Genomic DNA, 22,422 nt, shown 5'->3' with positions numbered 1-22,422 from the left:
TCTGAGTTAAGCATTTTCCCTTGTAATGTTGTTCACAACTCATAGCTTGGAGCACCTTTTCTTCCAAAAACAAAGGAAACTTTAATCAGGAGTTAATGCTGTCATATTGGTAAGTTGCTGTTTCATCCAATCACAGGACTGGGGACTGAGGCACTTCTAGTGGGTCCTCGGGAAATGCAACCAGAGAAATCGGTTTTACTTTACTCAGCATGCTCCCCACAGAGTATGCAGAGAACTTGCAGAAAACTCCCCAAAATGTGCCAGCGTGGTATACTGGCCCTGACATCGGGAAGCCTGGTAAGGGGTTGGATGGGAAGGTGGAGAGGGGACACTTGAGTGGCTCCAAGTACACAGTTGTCAGAAAAACATACCTGGTCTTTTTCTCTCCAAGAGCACAGTTCGAGAGAATGGGCCAGACAGGCAGAGGGATACAGGTTAAACCTATGAAAAAACCTTGACTGCCAGCTGAGGCAAACACTAGAAATGACTATGTTCTAAGATAAATATGAGCTCTCCCTAAGTAAAGCCCCACACCACCGCTCACCAAGGCAAAAAAGCTCAGGCATCTGGTCCCAGAAAGCTCTTGGAATTTTCCGGCACTTCCTTCCTAAGGAGAAGCAGCTTTGAGAAACGGCCAGCAGACTCGGGAATTTTCCCACACCTCTGGATGTGCTCTGGTTGGCTGACGACACAGGACACAGGGGTTCCCCAGTCCCTGGGAGTGGGTCATCTGATCCTAGGGGGTGTGGTGTGAGGAGTCATGCGAGATGGAAAAAGGGACTGGAAAACAGACACTAGAATAACATGAAATAATTTCTAAACATTTTTATTTCAAATTTCTTTTCACCCCTCCCCAAAAAGACATGAGTCAGTACAGCAATCATAAAAAGGAGATACAAACACAAGGGTCAAATGTCTCCCGCACTGATACTTACAAAAACTGGGAATTGTACATGGGGTTCCAAACAGGACCTGCAGCAGCTACTAATGTCCCTTTACAAGAGTCAAACATGCCTATGAATACAATATATACAGACACCCGATTCTGGAACTAATCTACAAGGGACATCCCAACACCCACCCCTCTAGCCCCAGAAAAATACTGAAACACACCCAAAGTGCATTTGTTTTGCTTATATCAAAACATCTTTCCCCACCCCACCCTTGGGCACTCCCACCCCATTTAAGATTGGCCTGCAAGTCTATTTTAACCATTTAGTAATTTTTTATAGTTTATGAAAATAAATTATACAGTAACTATTTTAATAAATTAAGCACAAAAAGGGAGAGGAAAGGAGGAAAACTAAATGGGAAGATAAAAGCCAGGCGACGCTTTGGCTTGGAGGGTGTGGGCATGGGGGCCTGAAGGACACAAGCGGTTGCAGGGCGTGTGGCCCCCCTCTGGTGAAGAACTGGCAACCACCTGAGCCCAGAATGGCACCCCTCTTGAGTTTCTTAAAAACGACCAAAAAATGTACAGCAGTGGTGGTGCCACAGGCAGCACCAGTCTGGGCATCCCACTACCCGGCCTGCCCGCAGAGTGGTGCCTGGATCATGCCTGTCCTTTGGAATCAGTTCTGGGTCTAACCATGAGGGAGCACCAGGGGTAGTCAGATCAACCTTCCCGCCCCACCTGAGCTGGGTAGGCAGCTTAGGACACAGTGCTGAGCAGGGCTGTGCGGTGTGTGACTATCCTGGCTTCTGATCAGGAGTGTCCTAAGCTTTCCTTGCACTCTGTCACCAGGAGCGACTATGATCGCAGTCCAGCTGCAACCAGACACTCATGTCTTCCCACCGTGGCTGACTGCTTTTTGCCTGCCCCTTGTTGCTTCTTGGCATGACAGGGGTGCGGGGGTGGGGTGGGGTGGGGAGCAGTTCCAGGTACCCTCTAAATGAAATGAAGTGGGTGTGAACGCATGTCACAGACTCAGCATGCAGGACTGGCGTTCCAGGAGGTAGATGGCCTGGGAAGGGATGGGAGAAGGGGTGGAGAGCACAGGGAGGGAAAGAGGAAAGAAACCAAACAGCACCTACCAGGAAGGTCAGGAAGGGGTGAAAAGGACAAAGACAACATGGAATCTGCATGTAAAGAAAATACAACGAATTATTCCATTTTTCTAACTGCAGCACCTGAGTCCCCAGTGCCTCTGTCTCTGTGGTCCAACCCCTCGCACGCCTCCCAAGGCTTTCTGCTGAGCAAGAAGGCTCCAAGGTCAGAACAGGGCAGGTCATGGAGACTAGCTGACTTGACTTTGCCTTCTTGAGCTTTGTGGCGATCACGGGGGGAAGGGGGAGGTCACACTTTTATTTTTTTTCTTTTTCTTTTTTAATAAAAAAGATTTTACTCCCCAGGAGCAAATAAATCATTTTGAACTACTCATAAACACTGCTGCAGTGAAAAGAAAGATGGCTACATGTATGCAATAGCACAAATTCAATGTAAGAACAGCTGTGTTGACAATTAGAGATAAAAATCATTTATCTGTTCCCCCTTTTCCCAAAGACACAACCAAGAGGATTCCCATAGGGAAAATGTCTAACTCAAAAGCTCCTCCCTTAGGGACAGGGGCATGTCATTCGTTTAAAAGTGGAAAACAAATGGCAAGCATCCCCCACTGGAGATGCTCTCAACACCCCAACTGGTGGCAAGACTTCTGCAAATGAAGACACACGCTCAGGAGTGCACAAAGCTTTCAGCCTGCCCTCCAGCAGCCACAGCATTCCATCCCAGTGCCCCGTCCTCCGATCTCAGGGCTCACGGCCAAGGGGGAGGCAGTGGGGCAGACAGATGGAACCTCCCATCATCACACCCTGCTGGGCCCTGAGGGCTCCTAGTAGGCCATGCCTTTCTTGGGGCTCTGGGGTGAGGCCTGAATGGGCTGGCTCCCTGGGGCACCCAGCTCCACTCTCATCTCCCACACCTGGAAAAGGGACCACTAACCACCTTCCCTGGTCCCCAGTTCTTGGATGTGCACTGTAGGGGGGTTTGCAGCTATCTCAACATCATTTCAACTTTAATAAGGGTCCTACATAAATCAGCTAAGTAAAAAGGAAGAAAGGAGGCGGAGGAGTACAAACTGGGTGGGGACCTCCCCGGTGCACCTTCCTTCACAGGAAGGCTGATTGGCTGCAGCCCTCGGCTCCCATTCCAGCGAATATACATTCATTCCAAGGAGCGCACGCTGGCAACCAGGCCAAGGTCATCACCAGTGGTCCAAGCTCCCAGCTGTCATGCATTTCCGTAGTCCCTACACCAAAGCTCCTATCCTCCTTACTCCTGTACTCCTACTCAAGTTTCAAGTAATGGCAAGTTGTAGCAGTAGTTGTCACTAGCTCCAGTGGCTCACGCCGTCCGGAGGAAGGTTACAGCAGATCAGCCGTAAACAAGTGAGGCTTACACAGGCAAGGTCTGAGGATTCCGACATTATCCACCCCCAGCTCTGAGATCAGGGAGGGGTGAGAACCTTTTCCAGCTTGTGACTTTAAAGTACAACCCAAAAGGAGTAAGTACCCTATGTAGACTGCAGTTCAATTAGCGCTGCACAGAACTGGCGAAGGGGAGGGTGGGGTGGGCCCAGCCAGGAGAGAAGCAAGGCAATGCTGACCACAGGCCAGCTGCTCTTGCTCCGTGTTTCCTCTGACCGGGCTGGCACCTCAGCCCCACATCTCCTCAGGGAGCCTGTCTCCCCTTGCCCAACTCTGTCTTGTAGCCCAGTCTACTGAGGAAGGACTAGGTTGCAGCCTGGGCTATGACTAAAGCACAGACAGATCACAGACAGAGGTAAACACCACCCTTCCCAGGAGAAGGAAAGACTGGTGAGGTTGGGCCACCTCAGAGGGTTTAGATTAGTACCTGAGCGTAGGAATTTTCCAATGGAAACCTGGTACCACAGGAGGTCCGGGGGCCCCGCCTCCCTCAGCCAGACTGCACAGAGAGCAGTGAGGTCCTTGGCCATGGGCAGAACCAAGCTAACTTTTGGCTTTGGATTCCACTTTACCATCATGAGCCCTCAGCATTCTGATTGGCCCAATAACTAAGAAGTTTCAGTCTAGACAACTGCACTGAAAATGGATTCTTCAGTGCTTCTGCTCTGACTTGGGGGTGTGCACTGTACAGAATACACGATGCAGATTCTGCTTCCAAGCTTTTGGTTCATGTGTTTCGCAACTCATTGCCCCGCCCTTGCCTGCAACCCAAAGCCTCCCTGCCTCAGAGCTTTCCTACACCATCTGGTCTACCCCGATCTTACCCACTGAATTTCTTTAAAGGCAGCCCCCGATCCTCTGCCACACTGAGTTGTTCTCCAGTTGCTTTGTGTGTGGCAGTCACCTAAAAGCTCCTAAAGGCCAGACCCCATGTCTTCTGCTTTTAGTGTTTTCCACAGTATCTAGCCCAGAGCCAGGCAAACACACACAGAACACAGTTTTTAAATTATGGGTAGCAAAAACGGTTAAAAAATAAAAATCCCAGGTAGCAGCATATCAGCCACTCAAGGATCCCAATGGATTAATCTTCAGGCTCTACAGTGGCAGGAGTGGGTCTGGCACTTTCTGCAAGATGGCAAGTTATTCTGTACCTTCAAGAGGCAAGACTCACAGGTTAAGCCAATTTCTGGGATCAACAGTCAGCAATACTACCATGGAAACCAAAGACAGAAGACATACCTCCTGACAAGTCAGAGGTGGACCATGTTTATGTTTCACAGCTCATTTTGAGGACCACCTCTTTCAGGCAAGTGACAGTGCAAGTTTCCTCGCTATTAGGCTACAAGGAGGCAGACTGGTTATTCCTTGCAGGTAGTGAGGCAGAAGACCAGTGCTTCCAGATGAGGCCGTCCTATGAATTAACAAGACACCGGGGCCTCACCCCAAAACATCAGGAAACCACAAACCTGACAGTATTATTTATCTTATGAGATGAGCCAGATATAAACATAGGGGAAGCACTACAGGCAGTCTAAAGGGACATTTACTACAAAAGAGTAATAAAGACCAAACAGCTCAATTCTCACATCTTAATAGCAAACCTTTCCCCAGATTAACTATAGAAAAGCAAACTCATAATTTTATATGATTTGACAATGGCCAGCTTCAGAAAAAATTAAAGACCATTGAACAGCACTGGAGTTTTTCTCCCTCCTCCTCACTTTCATCTGGAAGACGGGCAACTATGAAATCAGCACCTGACACAATTCCAGTGACAGGAGGGCAAACAGGATCTGACCCAGGAAAATGCTTGGGATGCCAGAAAGAACCCAGGAAAATTGAGAAGTCCTTGCTACTTGCCATTCCAGAAGTGGGATGACAATGATAAACCTAAATACATGAGATGTAATGTTCTCCTCCTCTCTGACCTAAGGACATCTCATTAAGGCCGAGACACTAGAGAGCTTCCTCTAGGAAGAGCACAACTTCAACAGCTTCGTTTCACACCCTCCTCCACATTCCCTCTCACTAGCTGACAGACACAAGGAGGTTAAGTAACAATGACTTCTAAGTCATGGGTACGGTTTGCCATTAAGTCTGGAGGACGCTCCATTAACTTCAGCAGCCCGTGACGGGAGCTCTGCTGCTCAGGTGATGAGAAAAACTATCGCCTTGACAGCTGACAGAAGCAACAGGAATGATGTTACCATGACCAGAGTGAAATGTATAGTTATCTTGGGTAACAGGTTGAGGGTGGAAAAAGAATGGGGCTAACTTGAGGTCACAGAGTTTAAAAATTAAATAAAACAAAATAAATCCAGCTTCTATGAGAGGTGCTTCTGAAATTATATTCCTAAACCCTAAAAGGAGAGGATGCAAGGAGCCACTACTTCCCCCCCCGCAGAGGCCATCTGCTGGTTTGTGTCCAGTAATCTGAGGCCACCCACCTCCTTTCCTTCCTGCTCCTACTGAAGCTACCCAAGCTTAAAGAGAAGCAGATTCTCATCCCCCAGAAACTCCGAACTTTATTTGCACTTTCAACTCCTTCTCTTCCCTTTTTCAAGGTCAATGGTGAAACTCGCACTCAGCCTTTGGCACCAGCTGCTGGACTGGCACAGCACTGGCAATTCCCCGCCCCTGCCCCCTCCTTTGGACATGCTCACCCTTCGCACCACTTCCAATCCAATGGGCACAAACCCCAGCTGCCTTTGTGAGTTTTCCATACCGAGAAATGTAAATATCCAAAACAAAACTTGTGAAAAAGGAACAGTGTTGAGACTTCTTCCAGTTTTCCAGGAGCTCATCCAGCTCCAGGATAGCAGAGGGGCTGGAAAGGAAAGGTGGGCCCCCACTCAGAGAGGATGGTTGTGTGCTTCTTCCAAGCCCTAGGGTGGCGAGGGGAACCAAAGTCTTTGCGCAGAGGATCCCACCCCTTCCGATTTCCTCTTGTTTTTTCTCACTCCTCTTTTCATGGTACCTTCATTTGGGTCTTTAAAACTGGAGCTTGGCAACCAAATGCCTAGGGGGAAAAAATTAGAAGGGTTCAACAGAGTGGAACCGAAACAGAGTGAAAGAATAGCTTAGCCTCTGGAGCGTAGCTCAAAAGGAGAACAGAGTCTGGCTTGCCAAACACTTCCACAAACACTGTAGGGAGCCTTGGTGGGAGGCCTGAGCAGCCTACAACCCGGACGCCAAAAAAAAAGGTTCTAAAATAACTATATCCTACCACATTGCTTAACTTCTCTTTCCATTTCTCTTACCCCTTAATTTTCCACCTATCCTCCTCCCCGCTTCTTCCCGAGGCTCATCTGCTCTAGGGATTAAAAAAGGAGTGAGCCCCTGGAGTGACCCCTTGAGAACGTAGCTAGAAATAGCTGTATATCTGCAGTTTCTGGCTATTGAAGAGGATTGATATATAATCACAAAGGTCAGTGCAGCGTCTGCCTTCTGTCTGAAGCTGTTGTACTCCAGACACCCTGGCATGAAATTCCCTAGGTACAGATCAAGCGGTCTACTCAGAACTCCCAAACTAAAATCAGTCTAACCAACAAGAAGTCATAAGGACCAAATTTTACCCCTTAAAGACCTTTCCCTTGAGAAGTGTTACTTCCCTTTTTCCAACACGTCCAAGGGTCTAAATCAGGAGCGAGTACAGCATGATGCTCCTTCTTTGACACAGGCAACAAGGCCAGTGTCACAGTAAAAAGAGACCCTGGGAGTTCAGCTCAATCCCTTGCCAATACATGGCTAACTCTGGCCTACACCTGGCCACATCGTGCTCCTTCCCATCTCAGGGCCTTTACACTTATAGGGCTCTTTACCCAGAATGCTGTGCTCCCAGATCCTTTCATGGCTGACTCCTGGGTATTCAGTCGGCTGAAATGTCACCACCTCCTCACAGGAGGCTTCCTTGATCATCCGAACTTGAGTAGTATCCTGCCATTAATCACTAAACTTCACTTAGTTTTATTTTCATTACATGTACAAGCAACTGAAATTAACCTACTCATTTATTTACGTGTTTGCTGTCTGTGAGAACCGCAGCTCAGTGAGAACAGGACCTCTGACTGCCTTGCTCAGCACTCTTCCCAATTCACACCAGATGCTTTATATATAGATATATACCTGCTGAATGAATTTAAAAATGGGGAACTCAGCAATTCCTGTGGAAAACCCATTCCATTTTTGGACCTGTCTGTTGAAAAGGTTCTTCTAAAGTTGGACTGAAATCTAATTCCTTATAACTTAGACCCATTGTGGTCCTCGTCCCACCCCCTGGAACCACACAAAATATGCTCAATACTCTTCCTTAGAACAGTCCATCATTTACTGCTTTCAGCTCTCCAGTCCCTCTCACCCTAAGACTTCTCTGCTCATGTTAGTCATTTATTTCCCACATGATGAAGTCTGGAACCCTCCACCATCCTGAGCCGTTCTCTGCACATGCTCCTGTTCATGTGTGGACCCCCCCCCACCCCGGGCACCGAACCCACAGAAACAGCGCTCTAACCAAAAGGTCCTAATTACGCCTCAAGGGTGTGGTCGAGTAGGTGGGCCTTCCTGAGTTCTCGTCTTCCTTCCCACCCTAATCTCAACCACAAATTCACCAAGCAGAAAAATGCCGCTAAACATTCAGGCATTTACATGTTTTAGGAGACATTTATGAGGGCATACAATTTGCATATAATTGAAGATATAAGATACTGTACATCCAATCCAGGATCCTTTTAAGTTAAAACTCTATAGCCTTCCAGAGTTACCATTTGCTGACACCGCCTCTTCATTCCTTCTCCCTTGGTTAATCTTCATTAGCTCACTCCTCTCCTGTATTTTCTCCCAATAACACAGAATCAGAGTCTTCCAGCATCAAGGGGAGACACTCAGCTGGGTTGACCTTAGCTATGGCTCAAAAAAAAACCATGGGCCCCGGCTGATGCGGGCTCAGTGGATTAAGCGCCAGCCTGCAAACCGAAGGGTCGCCAGTTCGAATCCCAGTCAGGGCACAGGCCCGGGTTGTGGGCCAGGTCCCAGTTGGGGGCGCTTGCGAGAGGCAACCGCACATTGATGTTTCTCTCCCTCTTTTTCTCCCTCCCATGCCCTCTCTCTAAAAATAAGTGACTAAAATCTTTAAAAAAAAGAAAAAGGGAAACCCATGGGACATATACACCGTCACTCTCCCGTTATGGAGAGAGCTGAGGGTGAAGAGATTAAAGCCTTTTTTTCACTCTAAGTTGGTTACACCTGTGGTTTTTTTCCCCTTTGTTTTTTATGGGGATTGGGACTAGGGAACAGAGAGGGTTAGAAGAGAAGTACTCAGTGCTTAAAAAGGAAACTCCACACTAAGGAAGGTTGGGGAGGGCATCACTACAGCTGCTTGCTATAATGTGAGATCCTGCACGTAAACCCACACTACCAAAATCACTACTGTGGCAATTTTGTTTCTTACTTACCTTTACCTTTCAATGGGCACATTAATGAAATTTAAGGCTAATTAGAATCCATCTGCACAAACTAGTATTCCACAATATTTTATGGGAACTTAAATAAATAGAATTCAGTGTGGCAATGGGAGAAGAGCCACTTAAATCAATGAATTCCTTAGTTAATTCACTTATTCTATCCAATTTACTTTAGAGTAGCCCAAATGGAACTCCAAAGGGAAGAGTGAGCTGTGTTTCTCATCCCCCATTCCAAGCCATGGGGCCCAGCGGAGCTCTCACTGAAGTGCATGCCTATTACAATTAAAGGCATGTTTGTGTTCCCTTTGGTGAAGCTTCCTTCCACTTTGGTTTCCGGCTTTGCATGTCATTTGTGCAGTATCAGGCAGATCAGCCGAAGTATGAGAGAAGGCTGCACACTTGGCTATATGTGTGTGTCCTCCTCCTCCTTCATATTCAGTGGTTAGCCTGCACGTGGGCAAATATTCTTTAAGCCTCCCTTGACTTTCTGCTCTTCTCCAATTGGGGTGCCCCTTGGGGACTCCACTATCAGATGTGGTAACTCTGTGGACACATGCTTGGATCAGGGGCATACATATGGGATGGCAGGGGTGGGGGGACAAGGCCCATGCATGATGACAACTGCCCAAGAAGAGGCGTGGCTGGACAGAGAGGCAGGAAGTTCATACCCTTGGTGGTGACCAGCAGGGGCCCCTTGCTACGTGGACGGTTCCACCTCTTGCTTCTGTTTGGAAATGAGCTGCGCTTCCTTTAGAGACAGGTATACCTCTTCCTGAGGATCATAATAGTAGAACTTTCGAATATAAGAGATCAGAGGTCTGCAAAAAACACGAGAGATACCAAGTGTCATTTACATAGATAGTAAAAGAAAGACCACCTTTGCTCAACTCTTCCTTCTTCTCAATCCCTACATGGTTGAGACTACACCAAAGACTCTGCTTCCCTAACAACATTCCCATTTTCTCACTTATTATAGTCTCCTTCCCTCAACCATTCAGAGAGTCTGCAGAAGGGAGGTTGACACACAAACACACCTTCTTCCCTTCAGGCTGCAATGTGACAGTTTTACGGATAGGTGCCAAGACACGGGAGAAGTGAAAAGAGGATGCCTATGAATGTTGCCAGGCTCTGCCTGTGCAGTTGTCTTGCAAGCCTCATTAACATCTGTAACTAATCCTCCTTCCTGTCCCAACCTTCAAGACTGCATCATACTTAGGCAGTGGGAGATCCGGGATGTGATCTATCCGGACGAGCTGTCGGATTCGGAATCTGCAAAGGTGCTGGAGGGATTTGACATTGCTGAATCGGGACACTGGGTAGAGCAGCTGGACTGGAGTTGGTGGCAGTCCTTCAAGAATGAAAACCAAGAGAAATATTCAGAGGGAACAATGTAGTTAACAACAATTTCCCTTATGAAGAGAGTCCAGGGAAAGGAAATGGTATCTTTATAGTTCATCTATGTGTTCTGGGCAAAAACTTCCTTCCACAAAGGACTGCTGGTTTCCATTTGCAGGCACACCACTACCACATTTCACTCAAGAGAATCAATTCTTCCCAGCCAAGGGCCTCCTGAGCAACACCCTTATTTTTTTTCAAGATTTTATTCATTTATTTTTAGAAAAAAGGGAATGGAGAGAGAAAGAAAGGGAGAGAAACATGGATGTACGAGAGAAACATCAATCAGCTGCCTCCTTCCTGCACACCCCACTCCCAACAGGGGACCTAGCCTGCAACCCAGGCATGTGCCCTGACTGGGAATGCAAGCAGCAGCATCATCAGTTTGCAGGAGGACGCCCAACCCACTGAGCCACACCATCAGGGTCTAGCATCACTCTTAACAGCTGAGAATCTTACTATTAAGAATAGTCCAAAGAAAAATGCCAATCTAGAGACTTCGCTGGGAGCCAAGTGGCCAATCCCAGGCCTGAGGCTCTCAGGGAAGGGTGAGAATAGAAGGCATCCCTGCTGGGAATGAGGATACTTGTTCAGCACATGCAGCGGTACCATGAAGGTGAGGACTTGAAAGGCTACTCAGAGGGGGTTCCCATCAAATTCCAATTGAGAGGCTGGTAAGCAGAAGGCAACAGCTGGGATCAAAGCTTACAAGCCTATCACTCCTGTCATTTACTTCAAGCCAGGACAATCAGGTGTAGCCACTTCTTATTTCTCACCCCCAACCACCCTTCTTGCTTCTGAAATTTTAAACTGGTTATAGGGACAGAAAAAAAGATTTTGTCATTAAAAGCAAAGCAACTACAGTAGCTTGGACAAGCTAGAATTAGTACTACTCAGGGCACAAGTGCCTGCTGACTGATGCCAGCCAGGCCCAATGGGAGCCCCACACCCCTGTGTTTCATCAATATCAGAAGGCTCTGCGTTGAGAAACTCCAACCCCTGCAGGATGGCGGAGACACTGAAACAGGTTCAAAGGACAAAGAATATACTAGTTTTAATAAACAAAGGGGCTATGGAAAGTAAATAAGCAAACTGCTCTCAGAAAGAATCTGAGTTGCAAAATCTTTGGAAAAAATTTTTTTCTCAGCCATTGTACAAGCAAGAGAAATTCTGTAGACACAATTGGTGAAAAATAAAACATCTATTATTTTTGAAGTTTAATTTCAAAGTTTTAAAATTTGGTTTCAAGGCATGAGACAAAAAAGTCAGAACTTGCAGATTTGCCTTCCAAACCCTTTTCACGGTCACTGACAACTGACTTTCTAAAAAGTTTTTTTAAATTGAAATACATACCATACTGTTACTAAACAAGCAGGCTTAGCCTAAAAACATAATTCATTTAGTCTTCAAAACTATACTTTTGAGAAAAATATCACTATTATCCTCCACTTCATATATGAAGAAACTGAGGCCTAGAGAACTTGCTCATGGCACAGACCCAACAAAGCTGTCCTGCCTTGAATGCTTGCTGTCTGAGGGAGGTTAGCCCAGGGGACCTCTCAGGGCTGTTCTCTAGGATAGTCACCGCACCTTGATTCATGACCAGCCTCTCTGAGTCCTCCAGTCCTCTCCTTCTCACCCCTATCCTCTTGAGCCTCAGGCTTATATCTGAAGTACTGTCACCCGACTCCACCCATATGATCAGCCCTCTCCTCACACACCATTAAAAAAAAGAAGAACTCAAACATGGATTTCACTCTTAAATATATTTAAACTCAAGTGGTTTTAAAAATTATTTTGGACTCAAATACCTCTTTGAATTTACCCTTTCATATGTTTTAAAAATATTCTTTATCAAGTTAACCTATGGCCAACAGAAAGCTTTTGGGGTTGGTTGTAATATTGCTAAATTCAACATGATGATGCTTCAGAGATAAAACTAATGTATGTATCTAATTATTTATTCTCAAAGATGCAGCACTATAGGACTTGTGCCTAAAGAGATTAGAATAAGCAGCATACATCTATCTTGTTTGCCTACTAGAATTTTAATGACTATATAGACTTGCCTATTTTAGTGTGTTACTTTCAGCCTTAGGTTTATAAGTAGCAATTTGAAACCTGTTAACTCTCTGACATTCCCTGGTGTCAACCTGACCATTTACTGTTTGCCCCCAAACACAGCAAATGATTGGAGCTCTCTCATCCAGAGCCTGTTAATGGAAGAAGTTAAAATGGAAATAAAGCCAAGGTAAGACACCAGTGCAGCTAAAAGGGAAAGGGCGAGGTGAACAGCAATCATCAGGAACTTTCCTCTGGTCCTCATGCCAGGGCTGCTGGGCATGGATCCAGTTACCAGCTACTTCATTATTTTTTCTTCCCCCAACATGGACCAGGTCTAAGACAGGAATGTGTAGGTCGTTCTATCACACCAACTGTTTCTTGAAGACCAGAATTATCCAACCCCAAATGTCAATGGTGCTAAATTGAGAAACCCTGAAATACAGGGAAGACATATCACTGAAAAAACAAATATAAGCTCAATAATGGTTACAAAAAAGGAAGTGACTGATTTCCTTTGAGTTAATTCAAAATGTGATTAAAAAACAAAACGTATTTTATCTTCATACACTTCACAGATGACAAAGATTCTCCCAACTAAGGATACGTTCACTAATGTCTTAATCCAATTACATTCTCTTTTTGAGACTGCTGCTTGGTGTTAGGGGCTTAATTTATGACTATAAAATGGACCAGAATGAGATGTACTCAGTGACCTCAAATTTGTTATGACCATTTTCCAATATTACAGTAACAAGAGGTAAGGGGAAACCAGGTTCAGGTGCCATCATTTTTACCAAGGGTCCCTCCCCCAGATGCTAAGTATTCCAATTATTCTAGTTAATTCCTCTGCTCCTTATTTGCCACCATCCAGAACTTTCACAACAGGCCCAGCTTTAGGATTCCTATCATCACTGGTGTCCCTTTAACATGAGTCTGGATGCCCTGTTACATGTACCCGACTCTAGATCTGAGCCAGAGAAAACCTGACTTTGCCTTTTGGCTCTGCAACAAACTGTATCTCAGTTTCTCAATTTGTTAAAAAAGAGTGAGACTGTTAATAAATGAATAATACCTGACCCCTTGTGGGCATTCAGTTATCATCCCCGTCCGAGCAAGGAGTCTCCTTTTCAAATCCAGTAAGTAAAATCCCTGGTGCAGAATGACAGAGCTCAACCTGAATACTATGACTACCTCTCCTCACCCCGATTCCTGCTTCTAAGTCAGCCTCATGGGATGCCTAGACCTTTACGACAAGCAAAGGAGGGCGGTAAACAATGGTGAAGGAGAACGATGGCTCTGCCTTCGTTGTCCCATTCCATCAAAGAGAGGTCACTTAGGATCTTGGGGGCAAATACTAACTGACCTGCCATCTCAACCTGATTACATTTTTAAGTGCAAATAGATATCCTACTTGTAGCATTCATTATAGAAAGACACTGTCCACTAACAAACACAATTCTGTCTTCTTCGTGTAGTCTCTGCAAATCCTAGCACTTCCAATTTGCTTACTGCTACTTCTTCCATAAGAGTGGTGGTAAATAAAGCTTAAGATTTGGAGTCAGATGGGCCTGGGTCTGAATCCTGGCTTCAGCACTGATCAGCTAGGTGACCTTTAGAGTAACTTCACTTTTGAGACTCAGCCTCGGTTTACTCACTGGTAACATGAAAATAGTCTTATTCATAAATAACAGACCAACCTATGAGCTAAAGAACTTAGATTTAAATAAAGAACCTGACAAAGTACCTGGCCTACAGTAGGCACTCAATAACTAGTAGCAATTATTATAATCTCTAGCCATTAACAATGTTAAGACTCCTAGTTAAAATTTCTGCAGACAGGGCACATTTGTGGATTGAAATGAGCTTTACTTGAGGAGTCCAAGATTCCACAAATCAGTCATTTACAAGTAGATACATGCTCCAGACTCCAGGATCCTTTGAGAGGATTTCCCTGGCTCACCCACAGTTTATTAGCCTGCCCTTGTTGATCACTGCCATGCCTTGTATTGAATTTAACCTGTGTATTTCCTTTATCTTCCTACCTGTTTCCCCTTGGCTGCTATAACTTTCTGAAGGCAGAAATGTAACTTATTTTCAATATATACAAAATAAATTTTTGTTACATGAATGTCCCCAAAAGCTACAAACTTTAAAAATTGCTAAGCAGAGTCAATTCCCTCTAACCAAGTCAACTGCATTAGACCCAACCGTGTTGACAGTACTGAGGCAAATACTAAATGAAGTGAGAATTAATACGGTTTGCACCCTATCATGCCTTATTTAAATCACCAAGATTTTAAAACACATTCATGTAACCTATTACTGATGTTCTGCCTGAGGCTCCCTGCAACTTCTTTTTAGGGCAATTTCTTGACACCCTGTTTGTTTAAAAATGTTAAGTTGATTCCATGGGGAAGCGTGACATTCTCATCTTAAGTTCTGTTTGTATCTTATAAATGCCTCAATTAAAGTGCTTTTCATTTTACTTTTCCCAATACTTTAAAGCAGATTCTTCCAAACCTCCCCAATACCCCCTTCAATAGCTATTATATAGATAACTCCCTACTTAGCGGGCAAGAAGACTATATAACCACACCACCCAGGATGGGAACTGTCCAGTGCTACCAAATGGAGAAAAGTTTTTGTATTCAACACTGGTAAGGATACAATCTACACTTTAACAAAAAGTTTAATAAGACACGGACAACACCTAGATAGAGCAGACTGACAATGAATTCAGCGTCCTTGACCCTCACCATTGCTCTTCTAGTGAACACTCTTTACCTTCCCAGGTTCTCTGGAAGTGGCCTAAGAGCTCTCACCTCTGTTTCACATGTAAGTGTAGATGCCTGGATCAGGGACAAGAATACATCTCTGAGTGAAAACTATTCACATGTCGCCTGGATGTCAGCAAAGGTTTCTCATTCATGTGGTCAGAGAAGCAAAGATCCCTTCTCAATATGTTGAGGGATTAATGTACAAGGGTAGGGGATTAACCACTGGACTGTAGAAAGAGTGATTGCTATAAAAGCCAGGATAAAAAACTTTAAGTAAGTGTGGCCTTCTTTTGGGGTGGGGGGTGCATTTTAATATTCTACTGGACCATACCCAAGTAAGTTAAACAATTCTATAACTACAGCCTTACCTGGAACCCTGGATCTCAAGAAATAGAGAAACTTCCCATTCTTGGAATGCATGATGGCTCTCTTAATGAACTCCACCACAGACTGGCAGCGATCCTCAAACTTGGGATGACACCACAGGCTGAAGGTTCCTGACATGGAAAATTAAGAAAAGGTAAAAAATGTGAAACATTTTTCAAAGATCTGGGAGGCTGGCTCACACATTTTTATGACTCTCATTTTTCAGAGGACAAGACTTTATGGGCAAGCTGAGTCAGACAAAGGTCCCTGAAGCCACCTATTTCACCTGTTCCTGCTTGTTCTGTAATTAATGAAAAGAAAGATACCACCTTTACTAAAACATAAATTAGGTCTTACAAGGCTTAAAGTAAATAATAAATTCAAGTCAGAAAAAAGATATAAAAATGCTTGGTTGAATTTCTCGTAGCAATATTTTTTCTGATGTATCTCCTCAGGAAAGGAAAACAGAAGAAAAAACAAACAAATGGAACTGCCTCAGACAGCAGAAAACATCAACAAAATCAAAAGACAACCTTCTGAGTGGGAGAAGACATCCACCAATGAGACATCTGATAAGTGGTTAATATCCAAAGTTGATAAAGAACTCACATTAACTCAACACCAAAAAAACAACCATCCAACTAGAAGGGGGCAGAGGACCTGAATAGACACCTCTCCAAAGAGGACATACAGATGGCCCACAGACATATGAAAAGATGCTCATCATAACTAATCATCAGAGAAAGGCAAATTAAAACCACCTCACACTTGTCAGAATGGCTGTCATCAATAAATCCACAAAGAACAAATGTGGGCAAAGATGTGGAGAAAAGGGAACCTTTATGCACTATTGGTGGAAATACAGATTGGTGCAACCACTATGGAAAATAGCATGGAGGTTCTTTAAAAAATTTAAAATAGAACTACTGGGGAGGTTGGCAGGGGAGAGCAACAGGGGGGAAAATGGGACAGCTGTAATAGAAAAACAATTAAAGAATAAAAATTTAAAAATAAACAAATGAAATAAAAATAGAACTACCTTATGACCCATCAATTCCACTTCTGGGTATATACCCCCCAAAAATCAAAAACGCTAATTTGAAAGGATATATTAAACTCCTATGTTTATTGCAGCATTATTTATAACAGCCAAGATATGGAAGCAATCCAAGTGTCCATCAAAACACGAGTGGATGAAAAAGTTGTGGTACATATATATAATGGAATGTTACTCAGCCACAAAAAGGAATGAAATCTTACCATTTGCAACAGCATAGATGGACCAAGAGGGTATTGTATCAAGTGAAATAAGTCAGACAGAGAAAGACAAATACTATATGATTTCACTTGTATTTGGAATCTAAAGAACAAAATAAACAAAGAAACAAAACAGAAGCATACTCATAGATAGAGAACAGACTGATGGTTGCAAGAGGGGAGGGAAATTGGGAAGCTGGGTGAAAAAGGTAAAAGGATTAAGAAGTACAAATTGGTAGTTAACAAAACAGGCATGGGATGTAAAGTACAGTGCAGAGAACATAGTAAACAATATTGTAATACTATGTATGGTGTCAGGTGGGTACTAGACTTATTAGGGGGAATCACTTTGTAAGTTATATAAATGTGTGATCACTATGCTATACACCTGAAACTAATATTGAATGTCAACTGTAATTGAAAAAAATTTTTTAAAGACTGCCATAGCAAAAGCAAGTTTAAATGACATTCCCCTCAAGCAGATTTCAGTCTTCAGGTATTCATGAGATAGTCGAAGAAAGACAAGAAGAGTAGTTTTGTGAGTATTACCTATTCATGTATACCTTGGGCACAAAAAAATTCTAAGTCTTCTCTTTAACTTCTAAAATTCTACACCCCAACATGGTACAAAGATCACATCCCAAACGTAAAAGGGAATCTGAACTCCCATGACTTCAAAAAACAACAAAAACTCCCAAAACTAAAGCTCTTAATCCAAAAGAATCACCCATAAAGGGGATACTAAATCACCCAAGAGTACTGCAGATCTGAGTCTCTCTAGCTACTCTTACAGTATCACTTAAAAAGACGAAGACAAATGCTCCATTGCAAACCAGCAACTGAAAGGCCCACAAGGCTTCTATTAAAAATTCCATTTATTCAAGGAAGAAAAGTTCCTTTGAACAAAAAGTAACTGGAGAACCATTTGAAAGCTCTCTCTCATTCCTGGCATCTCACCTATCAGAAACCTAGAGGTCAAGCATTTAGTCATCATTCCCGTTGCCTAGGCATTTATCATTTTAATAGGTTTATAAAAATACTTTGCTCTGAAATGCTTTGTTTTCCATTTGTTTGTTTGATTTTTGCTTTTAGGAAAAGCAGGAAAATAGGCAACAGTCTACCCTATGGTTAGCTAACTAATTCTCTGGTCTTTGGACTGAAGTTCCTTTCTCTTCATGCATCTCTAAGGCAAAGGTGGGGGCAGAGGAAACCTTGGACGAAGCTTTACTGACCTTAACAGCTACTTCCTGCCTCACAAGAGAAGCAAACCAAATAAATCTGGCAGACCATGGCTGAGAGCAAGAAAGACACGGTGGTGCCTTAGGAGAGCATGAAAGAGACTCTCTTTTGAGATAAATGTCTAATTCAGCACATTTAAGGTGACCACATGTGAGAAGTGTTAAGGATGAAAGGGACAAATCCCCAAAACTCCCCAATATTCTCTATGCTTTTAAAATTTACAGCATATGCAGATATTTTAACAAGTGATATATTATCCAGCCCTAGCACCAATGACCACCATGAGTTTCTGGCCCAAGTCAAGTACAGAATGCCCTGCTGCAAAGTCAATCCAGACAGCAGTGTTTAAGAAGCCATCTCCTAGACATGACATGATGGCAACACCAGCACAACGTGACCACAAAGGAGGATGTGGCACCTGGGAGGCGGGCAGTCTAAAGCATGTTGGTTCCACAAATTCTCTCAGTTCTAAGACTATTTCATAAGAGACTATAAGAGACTAGCTTTGTTCTGTTCTTCAACAGTCTTGTTCAATACCTCCTATTTAGGAAATAAGATGCTGAGAATAACTAGTAAAGGGAACGCTTACTCTCTTCCCTACCTGTGCCAACTTTTCTTCTAGTGACTGAAACCAGTGCCCATATTAGCATTCAACTGCGTCTATGAGATTTTTTCCCTTATTCACAATTCCACTTCTATGAATTCTTCCCATGAAAAAGGAACAGTAGAGAAGGGCTTCCTTCCAACACCAGCATCTCTTACCTCTGTAGTGCTCCATTCTAGTGTGGTGGGTGATACCCTGTGATCGAAAACTGAGGCTCAGGATGTAACGAGGATCAGAGCTGTCTCGTACCAGGAAAGAACCATCTGGCTTCCCTTTCAGCTTCATCTCTGCATCTTCCCAGTTCATTGGTCCCCAATACCAACCACACTATCAAAGATAAAAAGTGGTAAGGGGTTAACAGAGCAAAGAAATGTCAAAGTGTTCAACACAATCTATCTTACCACAGGAGAACCCCTCACTTCTAAAACATTTCAGTAGGGAAAAGCTGTAAGAGTGTTCTTAACCACCAGCAATAAATATCAAGTTCATTATACTTTTAGCCCTCCAAAGTAACAGAAGAATAATTCTACAATTCCATTACCAAGGCCCTACAAAGAAGAGAAGAAGCACATAGGTCAGTTCATCGGCCACAAACAGCTTAGACTATGTAAATATTTCTCTAAAGACTTTCCTTATCATGTTTAATCCCCCCCACCAAGATTCAATTTTAGAATATCATTTATGGAACTGATAACAGTAGCATATTGTTTTGTCACTATGAATATAGAGACAAAGAAACTATTCTTCCTCTAAAAGTAATAAAAGCGGAGCCAGGGCGTGGGAGAGAAGGCGAGCCTCCAGTGCTCAGGTGCCACCTACCTTCTCTAACTCTCGAAGGCTGGCCGCAAAGCTGCTCGAGTCAGGCCGGTAGAGGGGACACTGGAGGTGTTGGGGGGGCTGGCTGTGCAAGGATTCAGCTGCTCGGATGGGAGCAATCCGGGGAAATGCATCTGCAGAGCAAGGGAGTGGTGGTCACTTGTTTACCCTCAACGCCCAACCATAAGTACACCCTCCCCCCAAAACAGAGATGCTAACTGAAAAGGGGCAAGGCATTAGAAGCTAAGCTGGAAAGGGTGAAGCCAAAGCAGTGGGAAAAAGCTGGATGGGCTGGAACAAAAAGCTATGTGGGCTTGTGTAAGCTGTGAAGGATGGGTGGGGGCACTGAACCCCAGGAACGGGGTGGGGAGCTGCTCACTAACCTGACTAAGGTGACTACTTCAGGGCCTTCACCAGCCTAGAGCGATTCCAACTTCTCCCACCTCGAGGTGAAGTGCCGGTAAAGCAGCCTTGGAAATAGTGACTCGCTTACTTGCCCAGGAAGTGTAATGGTTTTGCCAGGCAAGTAGAAAAGAGTGCCGATTTCATTCATTTTATTCCTTGGGTACTGGAGGCTGGCAAAGCAGGTATGGGCTACTAAATGCTTGGTACTTATTTACAAGGCTGCAGTCAGTACTAAAAGTTTAGAAAAACCACAGAACTTTGAAAACCAGCAACATATTAAAACTCCTCACTATGCTGAAATTAAGGCAGTTTCCTCAGTGATGACTACTCAAGGATTAAAAAGTCTCAGCAGCAAAAAGACAAAAAAGTTCGTCTTTTATTTCTAACAAAAATCAGATTCAACTCCAAAAAAAAAAAACGGGTTAGAAAAATCAGTTCTTGGCCTCATTTCCAAGGAGTTCTGGTCTAGCCAAGGGGATAAAATGTAAGCTTTCTTGTAAGTTCTGTTATTTCCATAGTGTTCTCCCATCCTTCAAAAGTTTATTACTTTGTACTCCCAACTCCTGGGAGTCTTGCCTCTAAGCTAAGCTAACCTGGGGCATGGGGTGGAGGAGGCGGAGGTAGGGGGAAAGACTGCAGGGAAGACCCCATCGGAGCCACAAGGACAGATGTAGGCAGCGTCCCACTGATATCATCTAGAAGAGAGAACAAAAGCAAGAGGTTCAGAAATATGAGCACAGAATGAGCAAGGTGAAGCAGAGGAGAGGGAGAAGGATCATCAGGCTGCCCCCTGCGGCAAGTTGGCCTGACCTTTGCCCCGTCTTTTTGCACAGAGGTCAACCATCATCTTAATTCGGTTTCCTCTGCTTGAAAGCAGGCAAGTAAGGCTATTTCTAAAGCAGTCCACTAGCTGTATATTCAGGGCAAGATAAATACAGGTCTAATCAACATATGGATAGAAAAGGCTATAATAGCATGCAGGTAAGAGACCTATTCAACCACTTAGGGAGATGGGGGGGGGGTGCTGAGAAAGGGACAGGAAATAACAGGTTCATCATTAGAAACCCAGGAGCTTAGTGGCTCCTGGCAAAGAACAATAGGTCTGTAGAGCGCCCCCTCCCACTAGGGCAAGAAGGCAGAGAGTGGAAGAGACTATACCTAGGAGGCTGAGGCTTCTTCTTGGAGGAGGGGGGGGAGTTGGAGGGTGTGGAGAGGTCAGGCCCCGCTGAGAGATGTCCACATCCACAAGCGACACTGTTTCACCTGAGGGATTCATGGAGCAAGCATGTTATAGAGCACCATGCCCAAAGCTGAGGCCAGAGCAAACAGAAGCAAAGGGCAAGCAAAGGGAAGTAAGAGGTCCACAGCTCTCAAAAAGCTCAAAATCTAATGCTCCCAGGGCTGGCTTTACCCCGAAACAGCTGGGAAGTCAATTTTAAATTCTACCATTTCTCTGCCCTGTTAATGGTCAAGGATTCTTTAGGACAAAAACATGGACTTGACAGTGGAAAAGTCAACTAGTTGTGGTTTTGCCACTGACAATATAACCTTGACCACGGGGACTTCTTTATTCAAATGGAAACCACATTGTTTATTTTTCAGATTTGTATATAAACTTCTGCCTTAGGGGGCAAGGCAAGCAGCTTGTTATAAACTCCCAAAAGTGCCAGAAAAGTTTAAGAACTGCATGGTACACTGAAAGCAGATAAAGGTCCCCATGTTAGCCCAACTTCTTCCTAAATGGCTTTTCATCTCTAGAGTTTTCAGAATATTCACTCATAAGAGAACCCATTTCAGATACCAATTAATGCCTGATAGCTCAGGCTACAAAGGTCGAAAAGCACATTTACAACCCTAATAATTAAGTACTTCCACAGTCAGCCCAGTCAGGTAAGCTTAGAGGAAGCTTCTCAGTGGGAACCTAATGGGGGAGGGGCATAGCATGTGGTTTCTCTTTACTTCCCAGCATGCACTACAGTTCTGTTCTCCGCCACATCCATTCCTTCTTGCCACCCAGCCCTATCTACCCTCTCTCCACTGAGTCACCAGAGGATGAAGGGTATTTTACTAATTCAAGTGGACAGCCTAAAATAGATTTGTTTTGGTAGGTCTGATCCACAGGTCAAAACTCAGGATTTCTCTAATTTGAGGGTGTTATTTCCAACACCTTTTTCTTATTCAGGAGGCTGAATTAGCCCCTCGACTAGATTTTAGTAATTTTAGAAATAGAAACCAATGTCTCTAAAAGGTCAGGAGCTGGGCTTTCAGAATCTAATACACATTTTTTTTTTTTTTTATAAAGTTCTTGAACACTGATTAAGATAAGCAGGAAAGCTCTTCTAAAAGTCATCAGTGGAAGTTCTAGGGTGCTGGTAGTACTGGATTCATCACATAGTTTGGTAACTGAGAGCCTAGCTGCCTGGACCAATGCACTGAACCTAGACAAGTGTGCTTCCTGAAGGGTCAGAGGGGACTAGATTGTAGGTTTAGCACCTCAATAAAAATAAGTAATTCAGAAGAGCTAAGGCTGTCTGAAACAAGACCTCCAAACCTAAAACTACAGATGTGGGTGTTCCTTACTTTAGAAAGGAAACAATTACTAACTAGAAAGACA

The 22,422-nt window shown here is 44.1% G+C and overlaps 1 protein-coding gene across 5 annotated transcripts in view; it reads right to left on the bottom strand.

The window, feature by feature from the left end:
- Positions 1-810: 810 nt before the first annotated feature.
- The window catches only part of SOCS7 (suppressor of cytokine signaling 7), a 30,144-nt gene continuing 8,532 nt past the window's right edge, over positions 811-22,422 (bottom strand). Inside the window, exons 3-10 of one of the 5 annotated variants that reach the window (XM_090291210.1) lie at positions 20,967-21,071; positions 20,402-20,503; positions 19,407-19,537; positions 18,746-18,914; positions 15,490-15,618; positions 10,098-10,233; positions 9,554-9,703; positions 811-6,445 (exon numbers count right to left, since the gene is read on the bottom strand). In XM_090291210.1, coding sequence (XP_090147336.1) covers positions 9,583-9,703; positions 10,098-10,233; positions 15,490-15,618; positions 18,746-18,914; positions 19,407-19,537; positions 20,402-20,503; positions 20,967-21,071 — 893 coding nt within the window. In that variant the 3' untranslated portion in view covers positions 811-6,445; positions 9,554-9,582. Of the gene's footprint in view, positions 6,446-9,553; positions 9,704-10,097; positions 10,234-12,312; positions 12,777-15,082; positions 15,194-15,489; positions 15,619-18,745; positions 18,915-19,406; positions 19,538-20,401; positions 20,504-20,966; positions 21,072-22,422 lie in introns of those variants that run through there. The other 4 variants (XM_090291211.1, XM_090291212.1, XM_090291213.1 and 1 more) reach the window with 4 other exon arrangements.

The sequence above is a fragment of the Furipterus horrens genome, unplaced genomic scaffold (assembly GCF_987537825.1).
Source record: "Furipterus horrens unplaced genomic scaffold, mFurHor1.1.pri manual_scaffold_11, whole genome shotgun sequence".
Classification (NCBI taxonomy): domain Eukaryota; kingdom Metazoa; phylum Chordata; class Mammalia; order Chiroptera; family Furipteridae; genus Furipterus; species Furipterus horrens.
The sequence above is the reverse complement of the archived record's forward strand: the minus strand, read 5'-3'. Positions and strand labels throughout refer to the sequence as shown.